Source organism: Sander lucioperca, chromosome 8 (assembly GCF_008315115.2).
Source record: "Sander lucioperca isolate FBNREF2018 chromosome 8, SLUC_FBN_1.2, whole genome shotgun sequence".
Lineage (NCBI taxonomy): Eukaryota > Metazoa > Chordata > Actinopteri > Perciformes > Percidae > Sander > Sander lucioperca.
The window spans coordinates 26,374,850-26,397,269 of NC_050180.1; the positions used below are offsets into that span (position 1 = coordinate 26,374,850).

Here is a 22,420-nt window from a genome sequence, read left to right on the forward strand (position 1 = left end):
TGGGAGACACTGTTCGATTCCCACTGTGATACATCAACCAATGTGTCCCGGAGCAAGACACTTAACCCCTAGTTCCTCCAGAGGCGTGCAACCTCTGATATATTAGCAATTGTAAGTCGCTTTGGATAAAAGCATCAGCTAAATGACATGTAATGTAACATCTTCATGCAGTCCTGCCCCTTGTTTACTAAATGTTGTGAGGCCATTTGTGTTATCACCCAGATAATAGCTCCCTGAGATCAGCACCTGCCAACAGTGTCAAAGGTTCTGAGTTCGAGCTCCTGGTGTTGCAAGATGATCAAACATATATCCATTCAGGTATTAAGATGTGGACGACTGCCCTGCATGTTTTAAATGTATCTATGCATTAACACACCTGTTCATATTAACAATCAGACCAGTTTAATAAAGTCATGTTATTAAGTCAACCCAGGTAGACTTAATTAAATAAATTACAGGCATCTATATGTTGTCTAGAACTCTGTGACGGAAGTATTCAGATACTTTACTTAAGTAAAAGTACTAATACCACACTTTAAACATAATATGTTACAAGTAAAATTCCTGCATTAAAAATGTTACTTAAGTAAAAGTGGAAGTATCATCATGAAAATCTACTTAACGTATTAAAAGTAAAGAAGAATCCTCCCATTGTAGAAAGTGCAAAGGATCCAAACAGTTGTGTGTTTAATGGTCTGATCATCTCAGCTGGACTTGTAGCTGTTATATTGTTGGCTAGTTTACTTTAGAATAAAACATCAGATTTTATAAACTACATGTGATTTGTGTGCAGAAATCTTAATGTGTAAAGTAACTAGTAACTAAAGCTGTAACAGATGAATGTAGTGGAGTAACTAAAGTACAATATTTCTCTCTGAAATGTAGCGGAGTAGAAGTAGAAAGTGGCATGAAAAGAAAAAACTCAAGTAAAGTACAAGTACCTCAACATTTGAACTGAAGTAGTTACATTCTACCACTGGTCTAGACAAAGATATGTTTATATATATATATATATATATATATATATATATATATATATATATATATATATATATATATATATATATATATATATGTATATATATATTACAATCCAGCATTTGCTTTACAATTCCATTGACGACTTAATAAAATCAATAACAGACCTTACTAGACAAAGTGAAATTAGTGACAGTATTTCAACATCAACATTTTGAAGCAGTCCTGCACATTGTCTATTTGATGTCATGAAGCCAGTTGTCTCATCACCTGGCCAATACCTCACTGAGATCAGCTCTTGTCTTTAGATCAGGGCTGTCAAACGATTAATTTTTTTAATCGCAATTAATCGCCAAATTTCTATAGTTAATCACGATTAATCGCATGTTTTATCACAGGAATAAAATTGTATTATTTTGCATTTCAGAACTGTTTTTAAGTAAATATTGACAATGGAAAGCAATTCCTACCAGTGTATCTTAATTGGGAATCAAATTAATGCAAAGAAAGTTACTTTTGAACTTGACTTTAAGATTTGTACTATTATATTTTTTTTATTTACTGTAAACAAAAGAAACGTGTGAATCTGTCATTATTGCACAATTCCTCCAAGTACCTAACCTAACTGAGATGTAACACTAACACTTTGCTTATACAGTACAAACTAAATGGTCCAAAAACCGGTTGCCACAGCAGGACATTTAACCTTTACATTTTTCTAATAAGGAATGTAACAATTCTCCTGGACAGAAAAGGAGGTAGACAATGTCCCAAATGACAAAATCAGTCAATAAACGATACAAACAACACAGTCCTAAAACCATATGCTGATATATGTAGTCAATATAGTGTGCAGTAACTTCTAAATAATTTGGATTACTCACTGACGTCCAGTGATCACCGGTTAATGAGACAGCGTTTGCACTCTGCATCAGTTCCCATTGGGCTGCTTTCTCCGTGTCACACAGGCTGTGTATGCGTGAAACTACTGTCCCCCTTGAAACTTTTTAAATGTAAACTTTCCATTCAGAATCGTATTGGCATCCATTTCGGCATCTCACGCTCGCCATCCACTCAAAACGTAACATTAGCCTACTACTCTTTGGTCGGCTCCAAGCCCAAACAAGTGTGTGCGGCATGCCTGTTGTTTAGTTTCCGGTCTAGCTAGATCCGGTGTGGTGTTGTAGTCTTTCTAACGTTAATAGTTGCTGCAACAGCATGTGAAAAAAAACTACAAAGTTTGCTAGGCCAAAAAGAACGTTAATCTTGCGATAAAAAAATTGACGCCGTTAAAATGGGTTTGCATTAACGCCGTTAATAACGTTAAAAACGCGTTTAACTGACAGCACTACTAGCCCCCAGGGTAAATATTAATGATTTGTCCCTTTTAGAAAACAACAGCAGGACCAGACACTGTTTTTGTGACAATATGTCTTTTATTTTTGAATGCTTAGTTGATTATATAGTAAAGGAAATCAGCTGAATAAAGAACACAACACATCAGTTTTAAGAATAAAAAGTAACCAGTTCATTAAACCAGTGGACTATATGAATTATTAATAGTTATTATGAAGTGTTATTACAGTTGCATTCTCCTCTTGTATCACAGAAAGGTCCGACAAAATATACACTTTTATTTTCTATCTGGACATTTTGGATAAAAAGATCATCACCACTCATGTCTGGTAGGTTTACCTTTGGACGGAGTCAGGCTAGCTGTTTCCAGTCTTTATGCTAAGCTAAGCTAGCTGTTTCCCCCTGTTTCCAGTCTTTATGCTAAGCTAAATTAGCTGTTTACCCCTGTTTCCAGTCTTTATGCTAAGCTAAGCTAGCTGTTTCCCCCTGTTTCCAGTCTTTATGCTAAGCTAAGCTAGCTGTTTCCCCCTGTTTCCAGTCTTTATGCTAAGCTAAGCTAGCTGTTTCCCCCTGTTTCCAGCCTTTATGCTAAGCTAAGCTAGCTGTTTCCCCCTGTTTCCAGTCTTTACGTCTGCTTGAAGGAACTTCATATTTAGCGTTCACACATGAGAGTTGTATTGATCTGAACAATAACTCTCAGAGAGAAATCTAATTAGTGTGTTAGTTATTTACTGTAGATTAAAAGTCCAATTACTGATTTGTTTTTGTCCAGCTCAGTGAGCCAGTTTCTGTCTAATTTTAAACCCAAATGTGAACTGTTCCCTAACTCTTCAAATAATAAACAAGTGAAAGTGAGTCATCTGTCAGCAGAGAGCTGTTTCTGTCTGCTGTACAAACTGAAAGAGAATCAATGATAGAGATTATAGATGAGCTGTAGAGGCATCATGATGGTGGGTTAGAGTTACACACACAGGTTCTTGGAGCACACTAAAGAAGCCTGGTTGGTACAAGCCCAGTCGTTCCAGTTTGCTGTAGAGAGCATTTACAACCAATGATTTACATTTAATTTCAATCTTTAGATTGAGACTGCAACATACGACAAGATGTTTTAAATATATTATTTACCTTCAAAGTTAATCTCAAGACAGTTCTCCGCTCCACCGGCATTGTCAGGCTGCCCCACATTGAAGAAAGTGTTCTTGAAGCACACGAAAGAAGCCTGGTAGGTACAACGTGCGTCTTTCCAGTTTTCTGTAGACAGAGTTTACAACTTAGATTAAAAGTCCAATTACTGATTTGTGTTTGTCCAGCTCAGTGAGCCAGTTTCTGTCTAATTTTAAACCCAAATGTGAACTGTTCCCTAACTCTTCAGATAATAAACAAGTGAAAGTGAGTCATCTGTCAGCAGAGAGCTGTTTCTGTCTGCTAAACAAACTGAAAGAGAATCAATGATAGAGATTATAGATGAGCTGTAGAGGCATCATGATGGCACGTTAGGGTTACACATACAGGTTCTTGGAGCACACGAAAGGAAGCTGGTTGGTACAAGCCCCATCGTTCCAGTTTTCTGTAGAGAGAGTTTACAACCAATTATGTTGACAAAATGTTGATTACATTTAACATTTATATTTAAAAGTGCAACATACGACAAGATGTTTTAAATGTTTTTTTTTACCTCCACCCCAGTTCATTTCAAGACAGTTCTCCGCTCCACCAGCGTTGTTAGGCTCCCCCGCATTCCAGCTTTTGTAGGTCATTTTGGATCCATCAGACCACAACCACGTACCCTCCTGGAGGAGAAAGATGGTTTCAAAGTCAAAGTGAAATCAAGAGTTGTTGTTGTTGTAATACTCATTCAGGCCACAAGAGGATCCTCCTTGTTTTCTACAACAACTTGAGAGACGCAACGCATTGTCATGAACGGGTTCGTATGGTATCGTATGAAATTAGGCGACCGCCTGCCGGTCACATGAAAGTTAAGTTTAACGGTCTTTATAGTCAAATTTAGCAGAAAGAGAAAAGGTGACTGTGAGCCGGGTACAGAGCACCGTGAGGTTACGTCCTTTCAGAGGCCGTTACAGCTGAGTTTAGCTGAGAAAAAGGGTTAAGGTTAGAAAAAAGATTATGGCTAGGGTTAAAACACTCAAGGACATGAACACCCGCTTCCTGGGTGAAAGTCTTGTGTTTTCTCCTTAACTTCTTCAGGACATGAACTCTGCTCCCCTCTTGAAAGCCCTGTGTTTTTAGGAGCCAAACATCCCCCTGACCTACTCCCTACGATGATTTTCACGCTCTTATACAGCAGCAGTCAATGCGCTGCTGACAGTAATAAATACGTGGAATACATACAGATTACAGTGATTTACCTTTCACAGCTATATGTACGAATGCTTCATGAGAACAGGCTGAAAGACGAGTGACATCACTTCCTGTGTGATGATAAAAGTCTCACCTGCACTGCGTCAGTGCCTCCGATCCAGGAATGCCTGTATGAACCGGACACTCCCTTAATGTAGTTCCTGATAAATATATGTTCCTCATTTGAGTGGATGGAAGCCAGATGCCCACCAGCAGTCTGGCAGAAGGTCTAATGGAGACAATATCATCAGTTTAAAATGTTTAGAAAGAAACAAAAACATAATCACATTATTATCAGATCTCAGGGCAGTCTTACAGTCACAGGAGACATTTTTATACTTTTAATCAGTGGTGTGGAAGAAGTATTCACATCCTGTACTGCAGTAAAACTACTAACACCACACTGTAAAAGATACTAAATTCCTGCAGTAAAAATGTTACTTCACTAAAAGTCTGTAAGTATCATCAGGGAAATGTAGTTAAAGTATTAAAACATTGTAGAAAGTGTAAAGGATCCAAACAGTTGTGTGTTTAATGGTCTAATCATGTCAGCTGAACTTGTAGCTGTTATATTGTTGGCTGGTTTACTTTAGAATAAAACATCATAGTTCATAAACTATATGTGTTTTGTGTGCAGAAATCTAGTAACTAAAGCTGTAAGATGAATGTATTGGAGTAAAAAGTAGAATATTTCTCTCTGAAATGTAGCGGAGTAGAAGTAGAAAGTGACATGAAAAGAAAAAACTCAAGTAAAGTACAAGTACCTCAACATTTGGTACTGAAGTACAGTACTGGAGTAAATGTACTTAGTTACATTCCATTGCTGGTATTAGAACTTTAACTAGCTACATTTCCTGATGATACTCTCACATACTTTTACTGAAGGAACATATTCAATGCAGGACTTTTACTGTAATTGTATTTTTTCACATGATGTGGATTTAACATTTACTGCAGTTAAGTATTAGTACACTGTTATTAAGCATACATATCTTCTGATAGCTACGACTGCTGTACCTCTGCATCGGGCCAACTCTTTGGTCCGATGTTGAAACTGAAACAGCGAGAGCCAAACTGAGTCCAACCAGTAGGGCAGGAAGGTGCATCCTGTATGAACAAACAAGCCAACAACAATCAGACTAGTGTATATCGACGATTTTACGTCAGTGGTTCTCAACCTGTTTTGGGCCAGCGCCCCCAACATCCATTGTCCAGGTCCCTCACCACATCAAATACAAACCCCAATACCAATGAAGTTGGGAAATTGTGTTAAAAGTAAATAAAAACTGAATACATTGATTTACAAATACTCTACATTCAATTGCATACACTACAAAGACCAGATATTTAATGTTTAAACTGATAAACTTTATTGTTTTTTTGCAAATATTCACTCATTTTGAATTGGACAGGGGCATGTTTACCACTGTTACATCATCTTTCCTTTTTAACAACACTCAATAAGCGTTTGGAAAACCGGTGGCATTTCTGGGTGTAGTTGATATATGGCTTCCCTTTGCATGGTAGAGTTTTAACTTGTAGATGTAGCGACAAACTGTGTTAACTGACAACGATTTACCGAAGTGCTCCTGAGCCCACGTGGTAATAACCTTTACATAATGATGTTGGTTTTTAAGGCAGTGCCTGAGGGATCGAAGGTCACAGGCATTCAGTGTTGGTTTTCTGCCTTGCCGCTGATGTGCAGAGATTTCTCCAGATTCTCTGAATCTTTTGATGATATTATGGTCTGTAGATGATGAAATCCCTAAATTCCTTGCAATTGTACGTTGAGAAACGTTGTTCTTAAACTGTTAGACTATTTGCTCACGCAGTTGTTCACAAACTGGCGGACCTCGCCCCATCCTTGCTTGTTAACCTGTTCACCTGTGGACTGTTTCAAAGAAAATGTTTTTTGAGCATTCATCAACTGACCAGTCTTTTCTTGCCCCTGTCCCAGCTTTTTTGGAATGTGTTGCAGGCATCAAATTTAAGTGAATATTTGCACAATAAATATCTTGTCTTTATATTGTATTCATTTGAATATAGGTTTTAACAGATTTGCAAATCATTGTATTCTGTTTTTATTTACATTTTACACAACATCCCAACTTCATTGGAATTGGGGTTTGTAAGCTGTAGCCTAATTGCCCTGAATATTAATGATCAGGCCCTATTATCATATAATTGAATGGAAAATGTTCCATGGCTATGTTCATAGCCTTATTATAATGCAAAATAAATTAAGTTAATGTTTAATGACGACTTTAAAGTTCAAGATAAGACCGATTTATAACGCTGTAGTACGGAGTTCATATAAGATGATACTCTGACGACCCATTCCCATGAAGGCAGCACCTTGACTTTAATGCTCTGCAAACAGCACAACCAGGAAGTAAGAAAAACCATGAGTAAATAGCATCATTATATGAGCATTTGTATCTATATGTGCAATAACATCTGATGAACAGGGCCGGCATTTACTCAAAGTAAAGATTGTAAACTGTTTATAATAACATAACATGTATTTTTTACTATAGCTACACCCCAAATATATTTTTTAAATTACAGGACAAAGTCTGGGTAATGAGCTACCAGATCTTTTTTTGTTATTTTAGTGATTTATTTCTGAAGAGTGTACTTACATATGCAGCCAACAGTCCGCTGGACAAACAGAGCAACACAGCCAACGGAAAGACTGACGTCATCTGTGGAAAGAAGATAACCCCAAGAGAAGAAGAACAAAGTCAACATACTGCATACAAGGAAATAATGGCAGACAATGAATGTTTGCAATTGGTCATTAATGAGCCATTTATTAAATAAAAGTATTCTGCTAGTACGTGTATTATATAATAAAGATATGGTTTAATATTTGATGGATTATCTAATATTTAAGATGTCTATGATTAAATACACCAAGTTTTATCAAAATATATAATGTCTTCTTGATAAAGACAGGATTAGTTATTATTAAAAGTAAAATTAGATGAAATTGTGATAATAAATTGAAATATAAATACTTTGCTGAGGTGGTGATTGGCTGACACAGAGAAGAACAAGCTGATGACTGTCACTGAAAGAAAATGTCACAGATCTGAATACTGTTATTATTATTACTACAATCTATACTTAGTTTTCTACAATCTAGTATAAACCAAATATATCAAACATTGATTGGTAATGATAACACCACAAGTTGAAATATCCATTATACTCACATTAATACTCTTTGTTCTGCCTGGTTTGGTTTGGAGGGAAAAGAGAGTCACAGGTCCTTATATACCTTAGAAAGGGGAGTGGTCTTAGTCATGATTGACAGTCCAGTGTCCAACATGACATCCCCCCCAGGGCAGGTAGATCAGGGTTAGGGAGGAGGTGCTGGCAGTCTTGTGTAACCATTGCTAATCAACATTAGATAGATTTGCAACTAATGTTAGCATCACATTACAAATGACTGACTTGCCACTTTGATTGGCACAAACAATATCACTGGCCCGAACAGACCAGCGACTAGCCAATTAACTTGCCACCTCTTGGTGCAATAATAGATCCTTATTCAATCGAAAGACCCTAAGTAATTTTTCTTCAGAAACATTACTGACTTTCCTTCAGCATTTATTTCTTTTACACATAGCCACAAAACAGGCAAACACTTCTCATTCGACATCCCGGAAACAACAACTCCATATAAGGTCACTTATACTCCTCATGCTCTTCCAATCATTTATATAACCCAGCTGTTGGAGTGATTCCCATGAATCGTTCTGAAATGATGTTCAGAACTGCACATAGGCAAAAAAAAACATGTCAAAAACATGATACCACCTAACCACCTTATTTATCTAAGCTTATTAAACCATTTACACCGGCAATCTGGCTCTCACTCTCCGCTCTTTTGATGCTGGTCTCTCGGTCATTCCCCTAGTAAACAAAAAATCAGGTTGTTAAAGAGCCTTGTCCTACCATGCCCCTAACCTTTGGAACGGCCTTCCACTACAAGTTAAAAAAGCTAATATCAACTGATATTAAACACACACACACACACACACATACCACACACATAGTGGGATTGAAAACCCACCTCTACTCATTACACTATAGCCAACCATAACACACCATTCTTTCTGTGTCTTATTCTCTTATGATGCTGGTTCTGTATTTGTTTATTATTACTGATGAAATGCTGCTCAATTGTTTTGTTGCTCTCTGATATTTCAGTGTTCCTTTAATTGTAAAGTGCACTGAGACCATGTAGCTGCCAACACATGGCTCCTGAACATTGCTACATTGTGGCTAAGGGTCTTCTTAAAGATGTATTTTGGTAACGAGTAAATAATTGCTACTGCATATATAGAAAAAGCTTCTTCTCTTGGACAACAATCAAGTCTGAGGATGTCAAAGCCCTCCAAGCTTATGCATTATTCCTGTGTGGATGTTGTAATGTGATGGAAGAACTTCAGTTCACGCAAGAGTTAGATACCAACTAACATTTAAATGGTTATTTCCAAGTAGCTCGTCAAGCTCAGGGAACGAGGGAGAGCCAAATCTCATGACATTTAGGAAGCCTCAAATGACAGAGCTAATTTCACAAACATGACTGCATTTCTTGAGAGACGTGAGAGTCTTGGCAGACCCAATCTTTGGAATTGTTGATGGTGTAAGCCTACAGGTTGTTGGCTTAAATACTTCCAACAAGTTTAAACCGCAGTCAAAGAGCAGAATGAAAGGAAGCAGTTTTGCTAGTACAGTGACTCCAATGGATTCTGATGAAGACAAAGCTGTAGAGAATTGCACAAAGAAAGATACCATGTCACAACAGGTCTGAGTTGATTGGAATGCACCATAAATAGGTGTGTGCACGTTACTCAGGATGCGTCCGATGGTTGATAGACTCATAGAGACAAAGGCAATAATAAAATAATGTATAATACAAATATATACAAAAATATAGGGAGGAAAACTCATTTAAATATGCAATAATTAAGATCAGTGTATATGATGGAATAGTGGCACTCGAATGTGCCTGAGGTCACCAAATTTAGGCTATACGGCTAAAACCGTGGCAGTAAAACAGTATGAAACGGTTTATTGAAAATGTGGGTGTCTCAATCAATCATAAATGAATGTAGGCTAGTTGGAATCCGTGATTTGGAGAGACAAATGGATAAGGATCTTTCATTAAAAATCCTCCACCTGAACAATCTGTCCCCCTCACTTCTTAAAGGTGCCCTGCCACACAAAACTGTTTTTACTTGTATTTTTTGAAATATGTTAGGTCCATATGTGTTTGTGTTATGTGGTGAATGTGAAAATTAACTGCTACCTCCTCTGTCAGCTCTAGCCACTGAAAAGAAATCAGCGGAGAAATCAGGCCAATTACAAAATCTGGTCAGTCTGACGTGGTGTTGCCTAAGCTCATTACTATTCAGTATTCAGTTGCGCTGGGTAAAGGATGCTGATAGCCAGTCAAGCAGCTTAGCTCGTTGAATATTAATGAGAACTGGCACAGAGTCTTCCTGCAGGCTTTCTATACCATGCTAGAATGGGTTGAAATAAGGTAACTAAGGCATTTTTTCCATGGTAGAACTTCAGACATTACCACAAAGGAATGAAATACTTGTGGCAGGGCACCTTTTAAATTATGGCTATGCCCCTGTGTCCAACCCCACATCAAATATGCGGACGACACCACCATAGTTGGACTCAAAACAGACAACGACGAAACAGCATACAGAGAGGAGGTACAAATTCTGGCTCAGTGGTGTCAGCATAACAACCTAGACCTTAATAACTAAGACCAAGGAAGTGATGATAGACTTCAGCCGGTCCCCCCCCTCCCCCCCCACACACACACACACACACACACACACACACACACTTCCAAAGACTGAAAGAACTTGAATCACTGTTTTGCACAATCTTTTCATGCTGCTAACTTACATTAACCACTGTTTTAATGGTTTTACTATTTAAGATAACTTGTATATATTTTGCCTTAATTCATAATTTTTCTAGTTGCCTTTGTGTTCTGTTTAGTTAAGCATGAAAAAGATGAATAAATAATGATGATATAGCTTTATTCATTATCAGAGGTCTCCAGCTGTGAGCAGTGTGACAGAGTTGATCCAATGAGATGATCATAGGTGTAGATTTCAGGGGGGAAGCAGGGGTATGTCCCCTCCCCAATATTTAGAAGACGTAGATTTGTCTCCCTCAAAAAATGTGAAAAACCCACTCCCGAAAAGAGGTAAAATACCCATTGCGCGAAACATGTACGTCAAAATAGAAGTGTGTGAAATTAAAGAACACAACAGAAAGTGAAAAATAAAGATAGATTAATGTAGATTTAAACAATGGAGCTTCTGGCTTTAACAAGGTCTCATTATCTAACAGATTAGCTGTTGAGATGGAGATGATTCCTAAAAAAACATCCTGAAACACGATATATGAAGGTTTTGAACAATAAAAGAGAAAAATACTTTCCCTCACATAAATAAAGACATTTGCACCATAAATTGTTGCATCAAAGTTCTCCAGAATGCAGGAAATGAAGAATTTGACAGACAATAATTTATGAGCGACGAACCCCAGACCCCCCAGTAATAATGTGTCCGCCCATCAATGTGTAAACCAAACCTACACCCTTGACTGAGAGGCAGAAACATCATCAGATCCAGAGGTTCAGCAGCTGGATCTATAAAACAAGATGTCTGCCCTCTGCTGGAGACCCTGAGCTAACACATCACCGTCTGTCTGTTGGCTTTTAAACAGTGTTGGGGAATAACTAGTTACATGTAACGGAGTTAATAAAGATAAATGTAATGTGTTACAGTTACTGCAAAAGAAAATGTCTGATTAAATTACAGTTTAACTGTGAAAATGTTCATGGTTACATTGGGAGTTAGACGTGAATATTTTCTGTAAAAGGCTAGGCCATATGTTGAATAATATTAATGTTGTTGCATTGCATGTTTTTCATGTCTTCTTTTGCCATTTCCAGCCACAGCCATTTAGTAAAGTTAGATGCTATTCTGATACTTTTGATTGGACAGTTCAATTGCCTCAAGCTGTCTGAGAGTTGACACTTTATTGCTGCAGATAAAAATGTGTTCCAGTACTAGAAATATAGAATAGATTTTACAGATTTTGTGTGCACAATTTCAGAATGTTATCTTAAAAAAGTGAATTTTAAAAAGAATTATGAATCGTGTCCAAGCTATTGCAGTCAATGCAAAATAGAGCATCTTTAAACATCAGTTTGTCACTAATTGATCTTTGTGAAAATACATTACAGGCATCTCTATGTTGTCTAAACACAGTACACAAATTCTCTCAATTTTCTAGTAAGAGATACATTTTTAACAGCAGTTTAAATTCAACATGGGGTGGTGATGGCGCAGTGGATGTGACACATGCCTTTGGTGTGGGAGACACTGTTCGATTCCCACTGCGATACATCAACCAATGTGTCCCGGAGCAAGACACTTAACCCCTAGTTCCTCCAGAGGCGTGCGACCTCTGATATATTAGCAATTATAAGTCGCTTTGCATGAAAGCGTCAGCTAAATGACATGTAATGTAACATCTTCATGCAGTCCTGCCCCTTGTCTACTAAATGTTGTGAGGCCATTTGTGTCATCACCCAGATAATAGCTCCCTGAGATCAGCACCTGCCAACGGTGTCAAAGGTTCTGAGTTCGAGCTCCTGGTGTTACAAGATGATCAAACATATATCTATTCAGGTATTAAGATGTGGACAACTGCCCTGCATGTTTTAAATGTGTGTCTGCATTAACACACCTGTTCATATTAACAATCAGACCAGTTTAATAAAGTCATGTTATTAAGTCAACCTGGGTAGGCTTAATTAAATAAATTACAGGCATCTATATGTTGTCTAGAACTCTGTGACGGAAGTATTCAGATACTTTACTTAAGTAAAAGTACTAATACCACACTTTAAACATAATCTGTTACAAGTAAAAGTCTTGCATTAAAAAGGTTACTTAAGTAAAAGTCAGACTGGACTACTGTAACGCACTGCTCATTGGGATTCCTAGAAAGAGTCTGCAGAGGCTTCAGTACATCCAAAACTCTGCAGCTAGGATCCTGATGAGAGTGCGGAAACATGAGCACATTACCCCCATTCTCCACTCACTCCACTGGCTTCCCGTCTCCACCAGGATTGAGTACAAGGTTTCCCTCCTCACACACCAATGCATCCATGGACATGGCCCCCCCTACCTCAAAGAACTTATCAACCCACAAAACACAACACGCTCCCTCCGCTCCACTCACTCCAACCTCCTCCACTTACCCAGAACCAGACTCAGGACAATGGGAGATAGGGCCTTCTGTCTGTGGGACGCCCTCCTTGACACCTTGAGGGCACCTCAATCCACTGACTGTTTTAAAAAAGGTCTTAAGACATTTCTTTTTAGCAAAGCTTTTGGTCCCCTTTAGAATTTTTTCTTTTTTGTTTCTTTTCTTTGTTGTATTTTAAACTGCTTATTTTTTATTTTATTTTTTCTGTTTTTAACCTGTTGCACTTTGAGATCTTTGATGAAAAGTGCATTATAAATTAAATGTATTATTATTATTATTATTATTATTATTATTATTATTAAAAGTGGAAGTATCATCATGAAAATCTACTTAAAGTATTAAAAGTAAAGAAGAATCCTCCCATTGTAGAAAGTTTAAAGGATTCAACCAGTTGTGTGTTTAATGGTCTAATCATCTCAGCTGGACTTGTAGCCGTTATATTGTTGGCTAGTTTACTTTAGAATTAAACATCAGATTTTATAAACTACATGTGTTTTGTGGCAGAAATCTTAATGTCTAAAGTAACTAGTAACTAAAGCTGTAACAGATGAATGTAGTGGAGTAAAAAGTACAATATTTCTCTCTGAAATGTAGCGGAGTAGAAGCAAAAGTGGCATGAAAAGAAAAGACTCAAGTAAAGTACAAGTACCTCAACATTTGAACTGAAGTAGTAACATTCAACCACTGGTCTAGACAAAGACATTCTAATCACTTGCTAGCATTTCATAAATTTTTTTCATTAACAGTTTTATTATGTATATATATATATATATATATATATATATATATATATATATATATATATATTACAATCCTGCATGTGCTTTGCAAGTCCATTGACCTGGCTCGACTTAATAAAAGTCAAGACAAAGTGAAATTAGTGACAGTGTTTCAACATCAACATTTTGAAGCAGTCCTGCACATTGTCTATTTGATGTCATGAAGCCAGTTGACTGATCACCTGCTAACTTATTTTAAATTTGCAAGAACTGTAGACCAATACAACAACAGGCTTAAATGAACTGACAACATAAGTTATACGACTTACAGTTCTTAAGGACACACACACAGGATCTCAACTGATTATCCTCCGGACAGCTAGTCTCTTTTTCTTTTTGCTCCGTGTGTCGCGCGCGCCCGCTCGCGGTGAGGCCTGTGTCTGTGCTATTCTCCGACATGACGACCTCTTGTACAAAACTAAAGTAACGAGCCAATTTTGTAAAATGTAAGGAGGAGAAAGTACCGATATTCATGTTAAAATGTACGGAGTAAAAGTAAAAAGTCGCCACAAAAAAATATAGTAAAGTAAAAATAGCTGAAAAATCTACTTGAGTACAGTAAGTATTTGTACTTCGTTACTTCCCATCTCTGGTTATATCCATCTGAACAATTATTATGAGGTAAAACGAACAAACATCAGTATTACTTACTGGTAGCTGCACGCACAAAATTCTAGGAACTTAGAAATAAGTACAGCAACATTATCCTATATTATCTTCCAACACCCGCGCTCTCTTCCAAACTTTCACGAAACTGAAACTTAAGTTGTGTTCATCATTCCATTTTTGTCATGACAAGTTGACAGTGTTTGGGATGTCTTGATTAAAACAAGTTGACATTAATCAAAGTGACATTACCAGAAGTTGTCTTGGTCATGACAAGTTGGCATTAAATTTGTTTGGGATGACTTTGTAATGACAACTTGACATTAATCAAAACGGGATGTCATGACACTATTATGACAGTGTAATGGATAGATTCTTAGACCTCAAGTAAAGTGGTACCATTTTGATTTGTCATTAAGATATCATGGATAATGGGATGGTGAGCAGGGGAAAAGGACCCAAATGCAGAGAGAGAGGTAGGCAGGCAGGAGATGGTTAACTCAGAGGTTTAATTGGACAAAAAATGAGGGAAGCAAACAACAAAGGAAGTCCTGAAGTCAACAGGCAAAAAAGGTCCAACGTGCAAAAACAAGAACAGGGAATACAGGGAGCAGAGACAGGCGACAGGCACAGGAAAAACACGAACTGACCGGGAGGAGATACAAATGGATACAAAATGATCTAACAAGAGACAAAGGGAACACAGGGGTTAAATACATGAGGTAATGAACAAATGAGGAACAGGTGATACAGCAGGTGAAACACATCAGGGCGGAGCAGGACAATCAACAAAGGCGGGAAAACACAGAAAGTAAAACTAGACAAGACAAGACAGAAAACAGACTATCAAAATAAAACAGGAAGCAGAACATACACAGGGAAGTGCAAAACCGAAAAATACACAACAAAATATACACAGATCATAATACACAAAATACATTTACAAGACGGGGAACAGAACCTACAGAAAAAAACAGGGACATAACTAAACAGAAATATACACAACAGAAATATACATACAAAAATTTACAAACAAGGCAACAGAAATGTACAAACAGGTAACAAATGTCCAAAACAGGAAACTGAAATGTCCATAACCATCACAGATAATACTTGCTGTCATGACACCATTATGACAGTGTAACGAATACATATTTTGACCTCAAGTGAAGTGGTACCATTTTGATTTGTCATTAATATATCATGAAGGATAAGACATGTCTTAAGAAGTGCCATTGCACACCAAATTACCTTCCTAACACATTATCATGTGATGTAAAAATCTTTGTTAAGGCTTGTTTTGTAACACGATGACCAAGCTCAACACTCACACTCAGGAATTAAACAAGAAAGCAGTTTAATGAATTAACATCAACAGTTTTTCACTTAAAAAACATTGTACAGAAACAGTTAAATTAAAATAGGTATATATGAATAATAGGTATATACAAATACATTCTTTGAACTTAAGTGGTACCATTTTTAGTGTCTGTCATAAACAGAACTTTGTAAACACAGATAACGGAGCCCACACTCACAATATTGAGAGGGCGTGGCAGACTTTCAAAAAACAAATATGGCGGTTCAGAGGAAATGGGACAATGGAGTCCCTCAAAATCCACCTCAAGATGATTGAATGGTTTTATTGGTTGGGAATTCTGCATCACGACGGCATTTTCGGTCGACTGGTGCATGAAATCAAAAAGGTACAGAAGTAATCAGTGTTCACTTATCAAATCTATTCATATAATTTTGCTGAATCTCCTTGCAAAATCTCCATTTTATTATTTTCCTGCTGACTGTCAGATGTGGACGAAAATGCCTTGTGATGTACATGTCAATGTTGATGTATTAAACTGCTTTGTTGTTTAATTTCTGAGTGTGAGTGTTAGTTGACCTTGCTCATGACGTTACAAAACAAAAAAATATTCAATTTTCTTTCTGGGTAAAGGTTGTATTGCACAATACTGCAGCAGTAGCTTTTTGTGGCAAATGTAATGTAATGTCAGCAAAACATGAACTCCCATTGTCTTGACAATGATTTGGTGTGCAATGACACCTGAGACACATCTTATCCTTCATGATATCTTAATGACATCAAAATGGTATCACTTTACTTGAGGTCTAAGAATCTATCCATTACACTGTCATAATAGTGTCATGAGAGCCAGTTTTGTGTCACACATCTATCTGACCAAGTGCTAGAATTGGTCTCTAACCTTGCACATCTAATTATAATAATTATTATGTCAACATGTCATGAATACAAAAAGAGGTGGATTTTCTGTTTATATGTAGTACGGAAGCTGCACTAAGGAGGATCAGCGACATCTACAGCGGGTCATCGGAACCTCACTACCACCATCTGCAGGACATCTACACTGGCCGACTGAAAAACAAAGTCAGCTGTATAATAAAGGACCCATCCCACTCTGGACAATGCCTGCTCTCACCCCTCCCTTCTGAGAGAAGGGACAGAGCTATAAAATATAAAACAAATGAGCTGAAAAACAGCTTCTTTCCCCAGAGCTGTAGGCACTGCCTGTTGTGCAATCCGTTTCATGCTGCTGACTTACATTAACCACTGTTTTAAAGGTTTTTAAACATGTGTTACTATTTAAGATATTATGTAGATATTTTGCATGTATTCATATTGGTCTAGTTGCCTTTGTCTGTGTTCTGTTTACTTAACTATGTTCTATTTATTCAATTCTTTTATGCCAGCGATGAAGATCTGCTGAAAATATTTTCATTGTACGTAAGAGTTAAGTTACCTTACAGTAACTGCAAGCAGTCATATTCATGGTTAACAGTTGAAAACGTTCATTAGAAGTTTAGAAATATAAAAAGATGAGCCCACAGTGCATTGAAAAGTGTTACTGCATACAGTAGTGTAAACAAATACTGCAACTTCTTAGAAACTAAATCTTTGATGTTCATGAAAAAAACACAAAATTCTGAGGTGACTGTAGATTTAATCTAGAGAATGTGTGACGTGCACCAACACCAAAACAAATTCCTTGTATGTGTTAAAAATCGTACTTGGCAATAAAACCCTTTCTGATTCTGATTTAGTGTGCAACATTTCAGAATGTTATCTTTAAAAAATGAATGTTATCTGAGAAGGGTAATTTTTTAAAAAGTGATAGTTACCTCAGTACACTTTACAGATAGAGTAGGTCTAGATTACATTATAATTTACAAAGACCAATCAATTTAAATTTCCCACGAGCAAGCATTTGGTGCGACAGTGGCGAGAATTGTGTCCTCATCTACGCTATTGCAGTCAATGCAAAACAGAGCATCTTTAAACATCAGTTTGTCACTAATTGATCTTTGTGAAAATACATTACAGGCATCTATATGTTGTCTAAACACAGTACACAAATTCTCTCAATTTTCTAGTAAGAGATTCATTTTTAACAAGTTTAAAATTCAGCATCTTCATGCAGTCCTGCCCCTTGTTTACTAAATGTTGTGAGGCCATTTGTGTCATCAGATGATAGCTCCCTGAGATCAGCACCTGCTAACGTTGTCAAAGGTTCTGAGTTCCAGCCCCTGGTGTTGCAAGATGATCATACATATATCTAATCAGGCATTAAGCTGTGTGTCTCATACATTCTTTAAAAACTCAAAGTAAACTTTATTATCCCGTAGGACATTCATGTGGTCTTACACTTTAAAATAAACGTTATCTTATTAGTTAATCTATTCATCAATGAGTTCATTCGGATTTTGGATTTTCTGTAGTATTTTAACCTATTAACGGAATTAAATACTGCCAAGAATATAATAATTTGATACTATTCAATAAGTCAGGATCGGACACTGTTTTTGTGACAATATGTCTTTTATTTTTGAATGCTTAGTTGATTATATAATAAAGGAAATCAGCTGAATAAAGAATACAACACATCAGTTTTAAGAATAAAAAGTAACCAGTTCATTAAACCAGTGGACTATATGAATTATTAATAGTTATTATGAAGTGTTATTACAGTTGCATTCTCCTCTTGTATCACAGAAAGGTCAGACAAAATATACACTTTTATTTTCTATCTGGACATTTTGGATAAAAAGATCATCACTACTCATGTCTGGTAGGTTTACCTTTGGACGGAGTCAGTCTAGCTGTTTCCAGTCTTTATGCTAAGCTAAGCTAGCTGTTTTCCCCTGTTTCCAGTCTTTATGTTAAGCTAAGCTAGCTGTTTCCCCCTGTTTCCAGTCTTTATGCTAAGCTAAGCTAACGTCTGCTCAAGGGAATTTAGCGTACACACGAGTTATATCCATCTGAACAATAACTCAGAGAGAAATCTAATTAGTGTGTTAATATTTTATCAGATGAATGGGCGCTGTTCATATTTTTCTGCCTGCCGAACAAACTGAAACCGAAAGAGAATCAATGATAGAGATTAGAGATGAGCTGTAGAGGCATCATGATGGCGCCTTAGAGTTACACGCTGTTCTTGGAGCACACGAAAGAAAGTGGGTTGTTACAAGTCAAGTCGTTCCAGTTATCTGTAGAGAGAGTTTCCAACCATTTAACTTTTATATTTAAAAGTGCAACATACAAAAAGATGTTTTAAATGTTTTGTTTTACCATTCCAGTTCATCTCAAGACATTTCTCCTTTCCACCGGCATCGTCAGGCTCCCCCGCAGCCCAGCTTGTGTAGTCAAAGTTGGATCCATCAGTCCACATCCATGTAAACACCTGGTGGAGAAAGATTGTTTTAAAGTCAAAGTGAAATCAAGAGTTTTTTTTGTTGTAATACTCATTCAGGCTACAAGAGGATCCTCCTTGTTTTCTACCGGTCACATGACAGTTAAGTTTAACGGTCTTTATAGTTAAATTTAGCAGAGAAAAGGTGACTGTGAGCCGGGTACAGATCACCGTGAAGTGACGGTCATTTCAGAGTTATAGTTGTTTAGCAGACAAAAAGTGAGCGTCATGCAGTGACGACAGTAAAGTTTAGAAAATCAAAAATGACTAGTTAAGATTAGAAAAAGTCTTGTGTTTTCTCCTTAACTTCTTCAGGACATGGACACCTCTTTCCTGGGTGAAAGTCTTGTGTTTTCTCCTTAACGTCATCAGGACATGGACACCTGTTTCCTGCGTGAAAGTCTTGTGTTTTCTCCTTAACTTCTCCAGGACATGAACACCTGTTTCCTGGGTGAAAGTCTTGTGTTTTCTCCTTAACTTCTTCAGGACATGAACACCTGTTTCCTGGGTAAAAGTCTTGTGTTTTCTCCTTAACTTCTTCAGGACATGGACACCTGTTTCCTGGTGAAAGTCTTTTGTTTTCTACTTAACTTCTTCAGGACATTAACACCTGTTAACTGGGTGAAAGTCTTTTGTTTTCTTCTTAACTTCTTCCAGGACATGAACTCTGCTCCCCTCTTGAAAGTCCTGTGTTTTTAGGAGCCAAACATCCCCCCGACCTCCTCCCTCTGAGGATCTTCACGCTCTCATACAGGAGCAGTCAATTTGCTGCTGACAGTAATAACTACGTGGAATACATAGGGATTACAGTGATTTACTTTTCCAGCTATATGTATGAATGCTTCATGAGAACAGGCTGAGAGACGAGTGACATCACTTCCTGTGTGATGATAAAAGTCTCACCTGCACTGCGTCACTGCCTCCAATCCAGGCCTGTGTGTATGTACCAGTCACTTGGTTGATATAGTCTTTGAGGAATGTATTTTCCTCATCTGAGTGGATGGAAGCCAGATGCCCACCAGCGGTCTGGCAGAAGGTCTAATGGAGACAATATAATCAGTTTAAAACATTTAGAAAGAAACAAAAACATAATCACATTATACTGAGATCTGTTAGAGGAGCATTCCGGGCAATTTTCATGTAAAAAAAAAAAAAAAAACCCGATCCGAATCAGTGCTGGCAAACTTGAGTTGTTGCAGCTACGTCTACAAGCACTGAGCTAAAAACGGAGCAAGCTACCAGCAGGATCGAGACAGGGTAGGTGAATTTAAACAATGTCTGAGTTGAAAACGCATCTTGTTGTCACGTAATGGCCCTGTTCATGTTGACATTTTAATTGCATTTTGTGTCTCAAAAGGCACAAAGGCACTCTAAAACATGCCCCGACAACTGCAGTTTTAGCTCAGTGGAAGCTCGTAGCCGTAGCTTCAGCAACTCATGTTTGCTAGCACCGATTCGGCTGAATTTTTTTCTATCGTCAGTATTCGCATAATTACAGCGATCAAGATTAACGTAAAAATTGGCCGGAATTCTCCTTTAACAGATCTCAGGGAAGTTTTACAGTCAGAGGTAACATTTTTATACTTTTAATCAGTGGTGTAAGAAGTATTCAGATCATTTCCTTCAGTAAAACTACTAATACCACACTGTAATACTATATTACACTAAAAGTAAATGCAGGCTACTTAGTTACTGGTATTAATACTTTAACTAGCTACATTTTCTTGGTGATACTGACATACTTTCAATGCAGGACTTTTACTCTAACAGAGTATTTTTACAGTGTGGTATTAGTAGTTTTACTGCAGTAAAGTATTAGAGTACAATGGTATTAAGAATACATGTGTTATGATAGAAAGAACTGCTGTACCTCTGCATCAATCCAGGTCTTTGTCTCGCTGTAGAAAGCGAAACAGCGAGAGCCAAACTGAGTCCAATCAGGAGGACAGGAAGCTTGACCCTGTATGAACAAACACGTCAAAAACAATCAGTCTAGTCTATATCAACAACTGTTCATTTATGGGATTGTTCCTCCGCAGCGCTGTGGAGATAGAGCTGGCAATGCAAGACTACAATCAGAGCAACCCAACAAGTCAGAGATACTGTTCTGACCTGGGCAGGACGTTTTATTTTCTTCACAACACTGTGATCACAAAAATGTCAAATTATTATAAGTTACACAATACTTTGACAGCCAATGACCTTCATGGTTGGGGAGACTGGACTGATTTTCTACTGTTTAATCACCATCTAACTTAGCCAATTAAGAGCTACATTTAGCTTTAGATGTTATATGAATATGGTCCCTGTTGCACAGGTTTTATCAGCTCACAATTTTGAATGCACATTTACGAGTGCAACTTTTATTAACACAAATGTAAAGCTGAGACTTACCAGCAGCAGTTTTAATGAGTAATTAGTATCATCATACGAGCATTTGTATCTATATGTGCAATAACATCTGCTGAACAGGGCCAACATTTACTCAGAAGTGAAGATTGTTAACAGTTTTTTAAAAACTGTTTATAATAAAAGAAAATGTATTTTACTGTAGCTACACACCAAATTTCCTTTTTTCATTACAGGACAAAGTCCAGGGTGACCTTCCAGAACTTTATCTGTTATTTTAGTGATTTATTTCTTAAGAGTGTACTTACATATGCAGTCAACAGTCCGCTGGACAAACAGAGCAACAAAGCAAACGGAAAGACTGATGTCATCTGTGGAAAGAAGTTAAACAAAGTCATCATACTGCATACAAGGAAATAATGTCAGACAATGAATGTTTGCAATTGATCATTAATGAGCCATTTATCAAAATAAAGTATTCTTCTAGTTATATGTGTATTATATAATGAAGATATGGTTTAATATTTGATAGATTATCTAATATTTAAAATGTCTATAATTAAATACACCAAGTTTTATCAAAATATATAATCTCCTCTTGATAAAGACAGGATTAGTTATTATTGAAAGTAAAATTAGATGAAATTGTGATAATAAATTGAAATATGATTACCTTTGCTGAGGTGGTGATTGGCTGACACAGAGGAGAAGAACAAGCTGATGACTGTCACTGAAAGAAAATGTCATAGATCTGAATACTATTAAACACCCAATAATAACAAATTAGGTTAAACTCATCTTGATTTACTAATAACATATGCAGTCAACAGTCCCCTGGACAAACAGAGCAACAAAGCAAACGGAAAGACTGACACAATCTGTGGAAAGAAGTTAAACAAAGTCAACAAATTGCAGACAAGGAAATGGCAGACAATGAATGACTGCTTT

General features: G+C 37.1%; 2 protein-coding genes across 7 annotated transcripts; both read right to left on the bottom strand.

Moving 5' to 3' along the window:
- Positions 1 to 3,057: 3,057 nt before the first annotated feature.
- LOC116062631 (ladderlectin-like) lies at positions 3,058 to 21,888 on the bottom strand. Of its 3 annotated transcripts, none has more exons than XM_031317337.2 (6): positions 21,781 to 21,888; positions 20,994 to 21,083; positions 20,027 to 20,161; positions 19,003 to 19,114; positions 18,840 to 18,920; positions 3,058 to 3,231 (listed from the first exon to the last, which is right to left on the bottom strand). In XM_031317337.2, exons 1-5 carry the CDS (start codon positions 21,871 to 21,873, stop codon positions 18,856 to 18,858), a joined length of 495 nt encoding a protein of 164 aa, XP_031173197.1. In that variant the 5' UTR covers positions 21,874 to 21,888; the 3' UTR covers positions 3,058 to 3,231; positions 18,840 to 18,855. The 3 variants fall into 3 exon arrangements, with proteins under 3 accessions (XP_031173197.1, XP_035859901.1, XP_035859899.1); XM_036004008.1 differs by lacking the exon at positions 3,058 to 3,231 and adding an exon at positions 3,636 to 3,772 and having other exon boundaries at positions 18,843 to 18,920; XM_036004006.1 differs by lacking the exon at positions 3,058 to 3,231 and adding an exon at positions 18,765 to 18,788 and having other exon boundaries at positions 18,843 to 18,920.
- LOC116062630 (galactose-specific lectin nattectin-like) lies at positions 3,058 to 22,267 on the bottom strand. Of its 4 annotated transcripts, XM_036004002.1 has the most exons (9): positions 7,911 to 8,030; positions 7,713 to 7,765; positions 7,335 to 7,397; positions 5,710 to 5,799; positions 4,787 to 4,921; positions 4,010 to 4,124; positions 3,844 to 3,901; positions 3,460 to 3,585; positions 3,058 to 3,363 (listed from the first exon to the last, which is right to left on the bottom strand). In XM_036004002.1, exons 3-8 carry the CDS (start codon positions 7,395 to 7,397, stop codon positions 3,504 to 3,506), a joined length of 543 nt encoding a protein of 180 aa, XP_035859895.1. In that variant the 5' UTR covers positions 7,713 to 7,765; positions 7,911 to 8,030; the 3' UTR covers positions 3,058 to 3,363; positions 3,460 to 3,503. The 4 variants fall into 4 exon arrangements, with proteins under 4 accessions (XP_035859895.1, XP_035859894.1, XP_035859896.1 ...); XM_036004001.1 differs by lacking the exons at positions 7,713 to 7,765; positions 7,911 to 8,030 and adding an exon at positions 22,146 to 22,267; XM_036004003.1 differs by lacking the exon at positions 7,713 to 7,765.
- Positions 22,268 to 22,420: the final 153 nt, after the last annotated feature.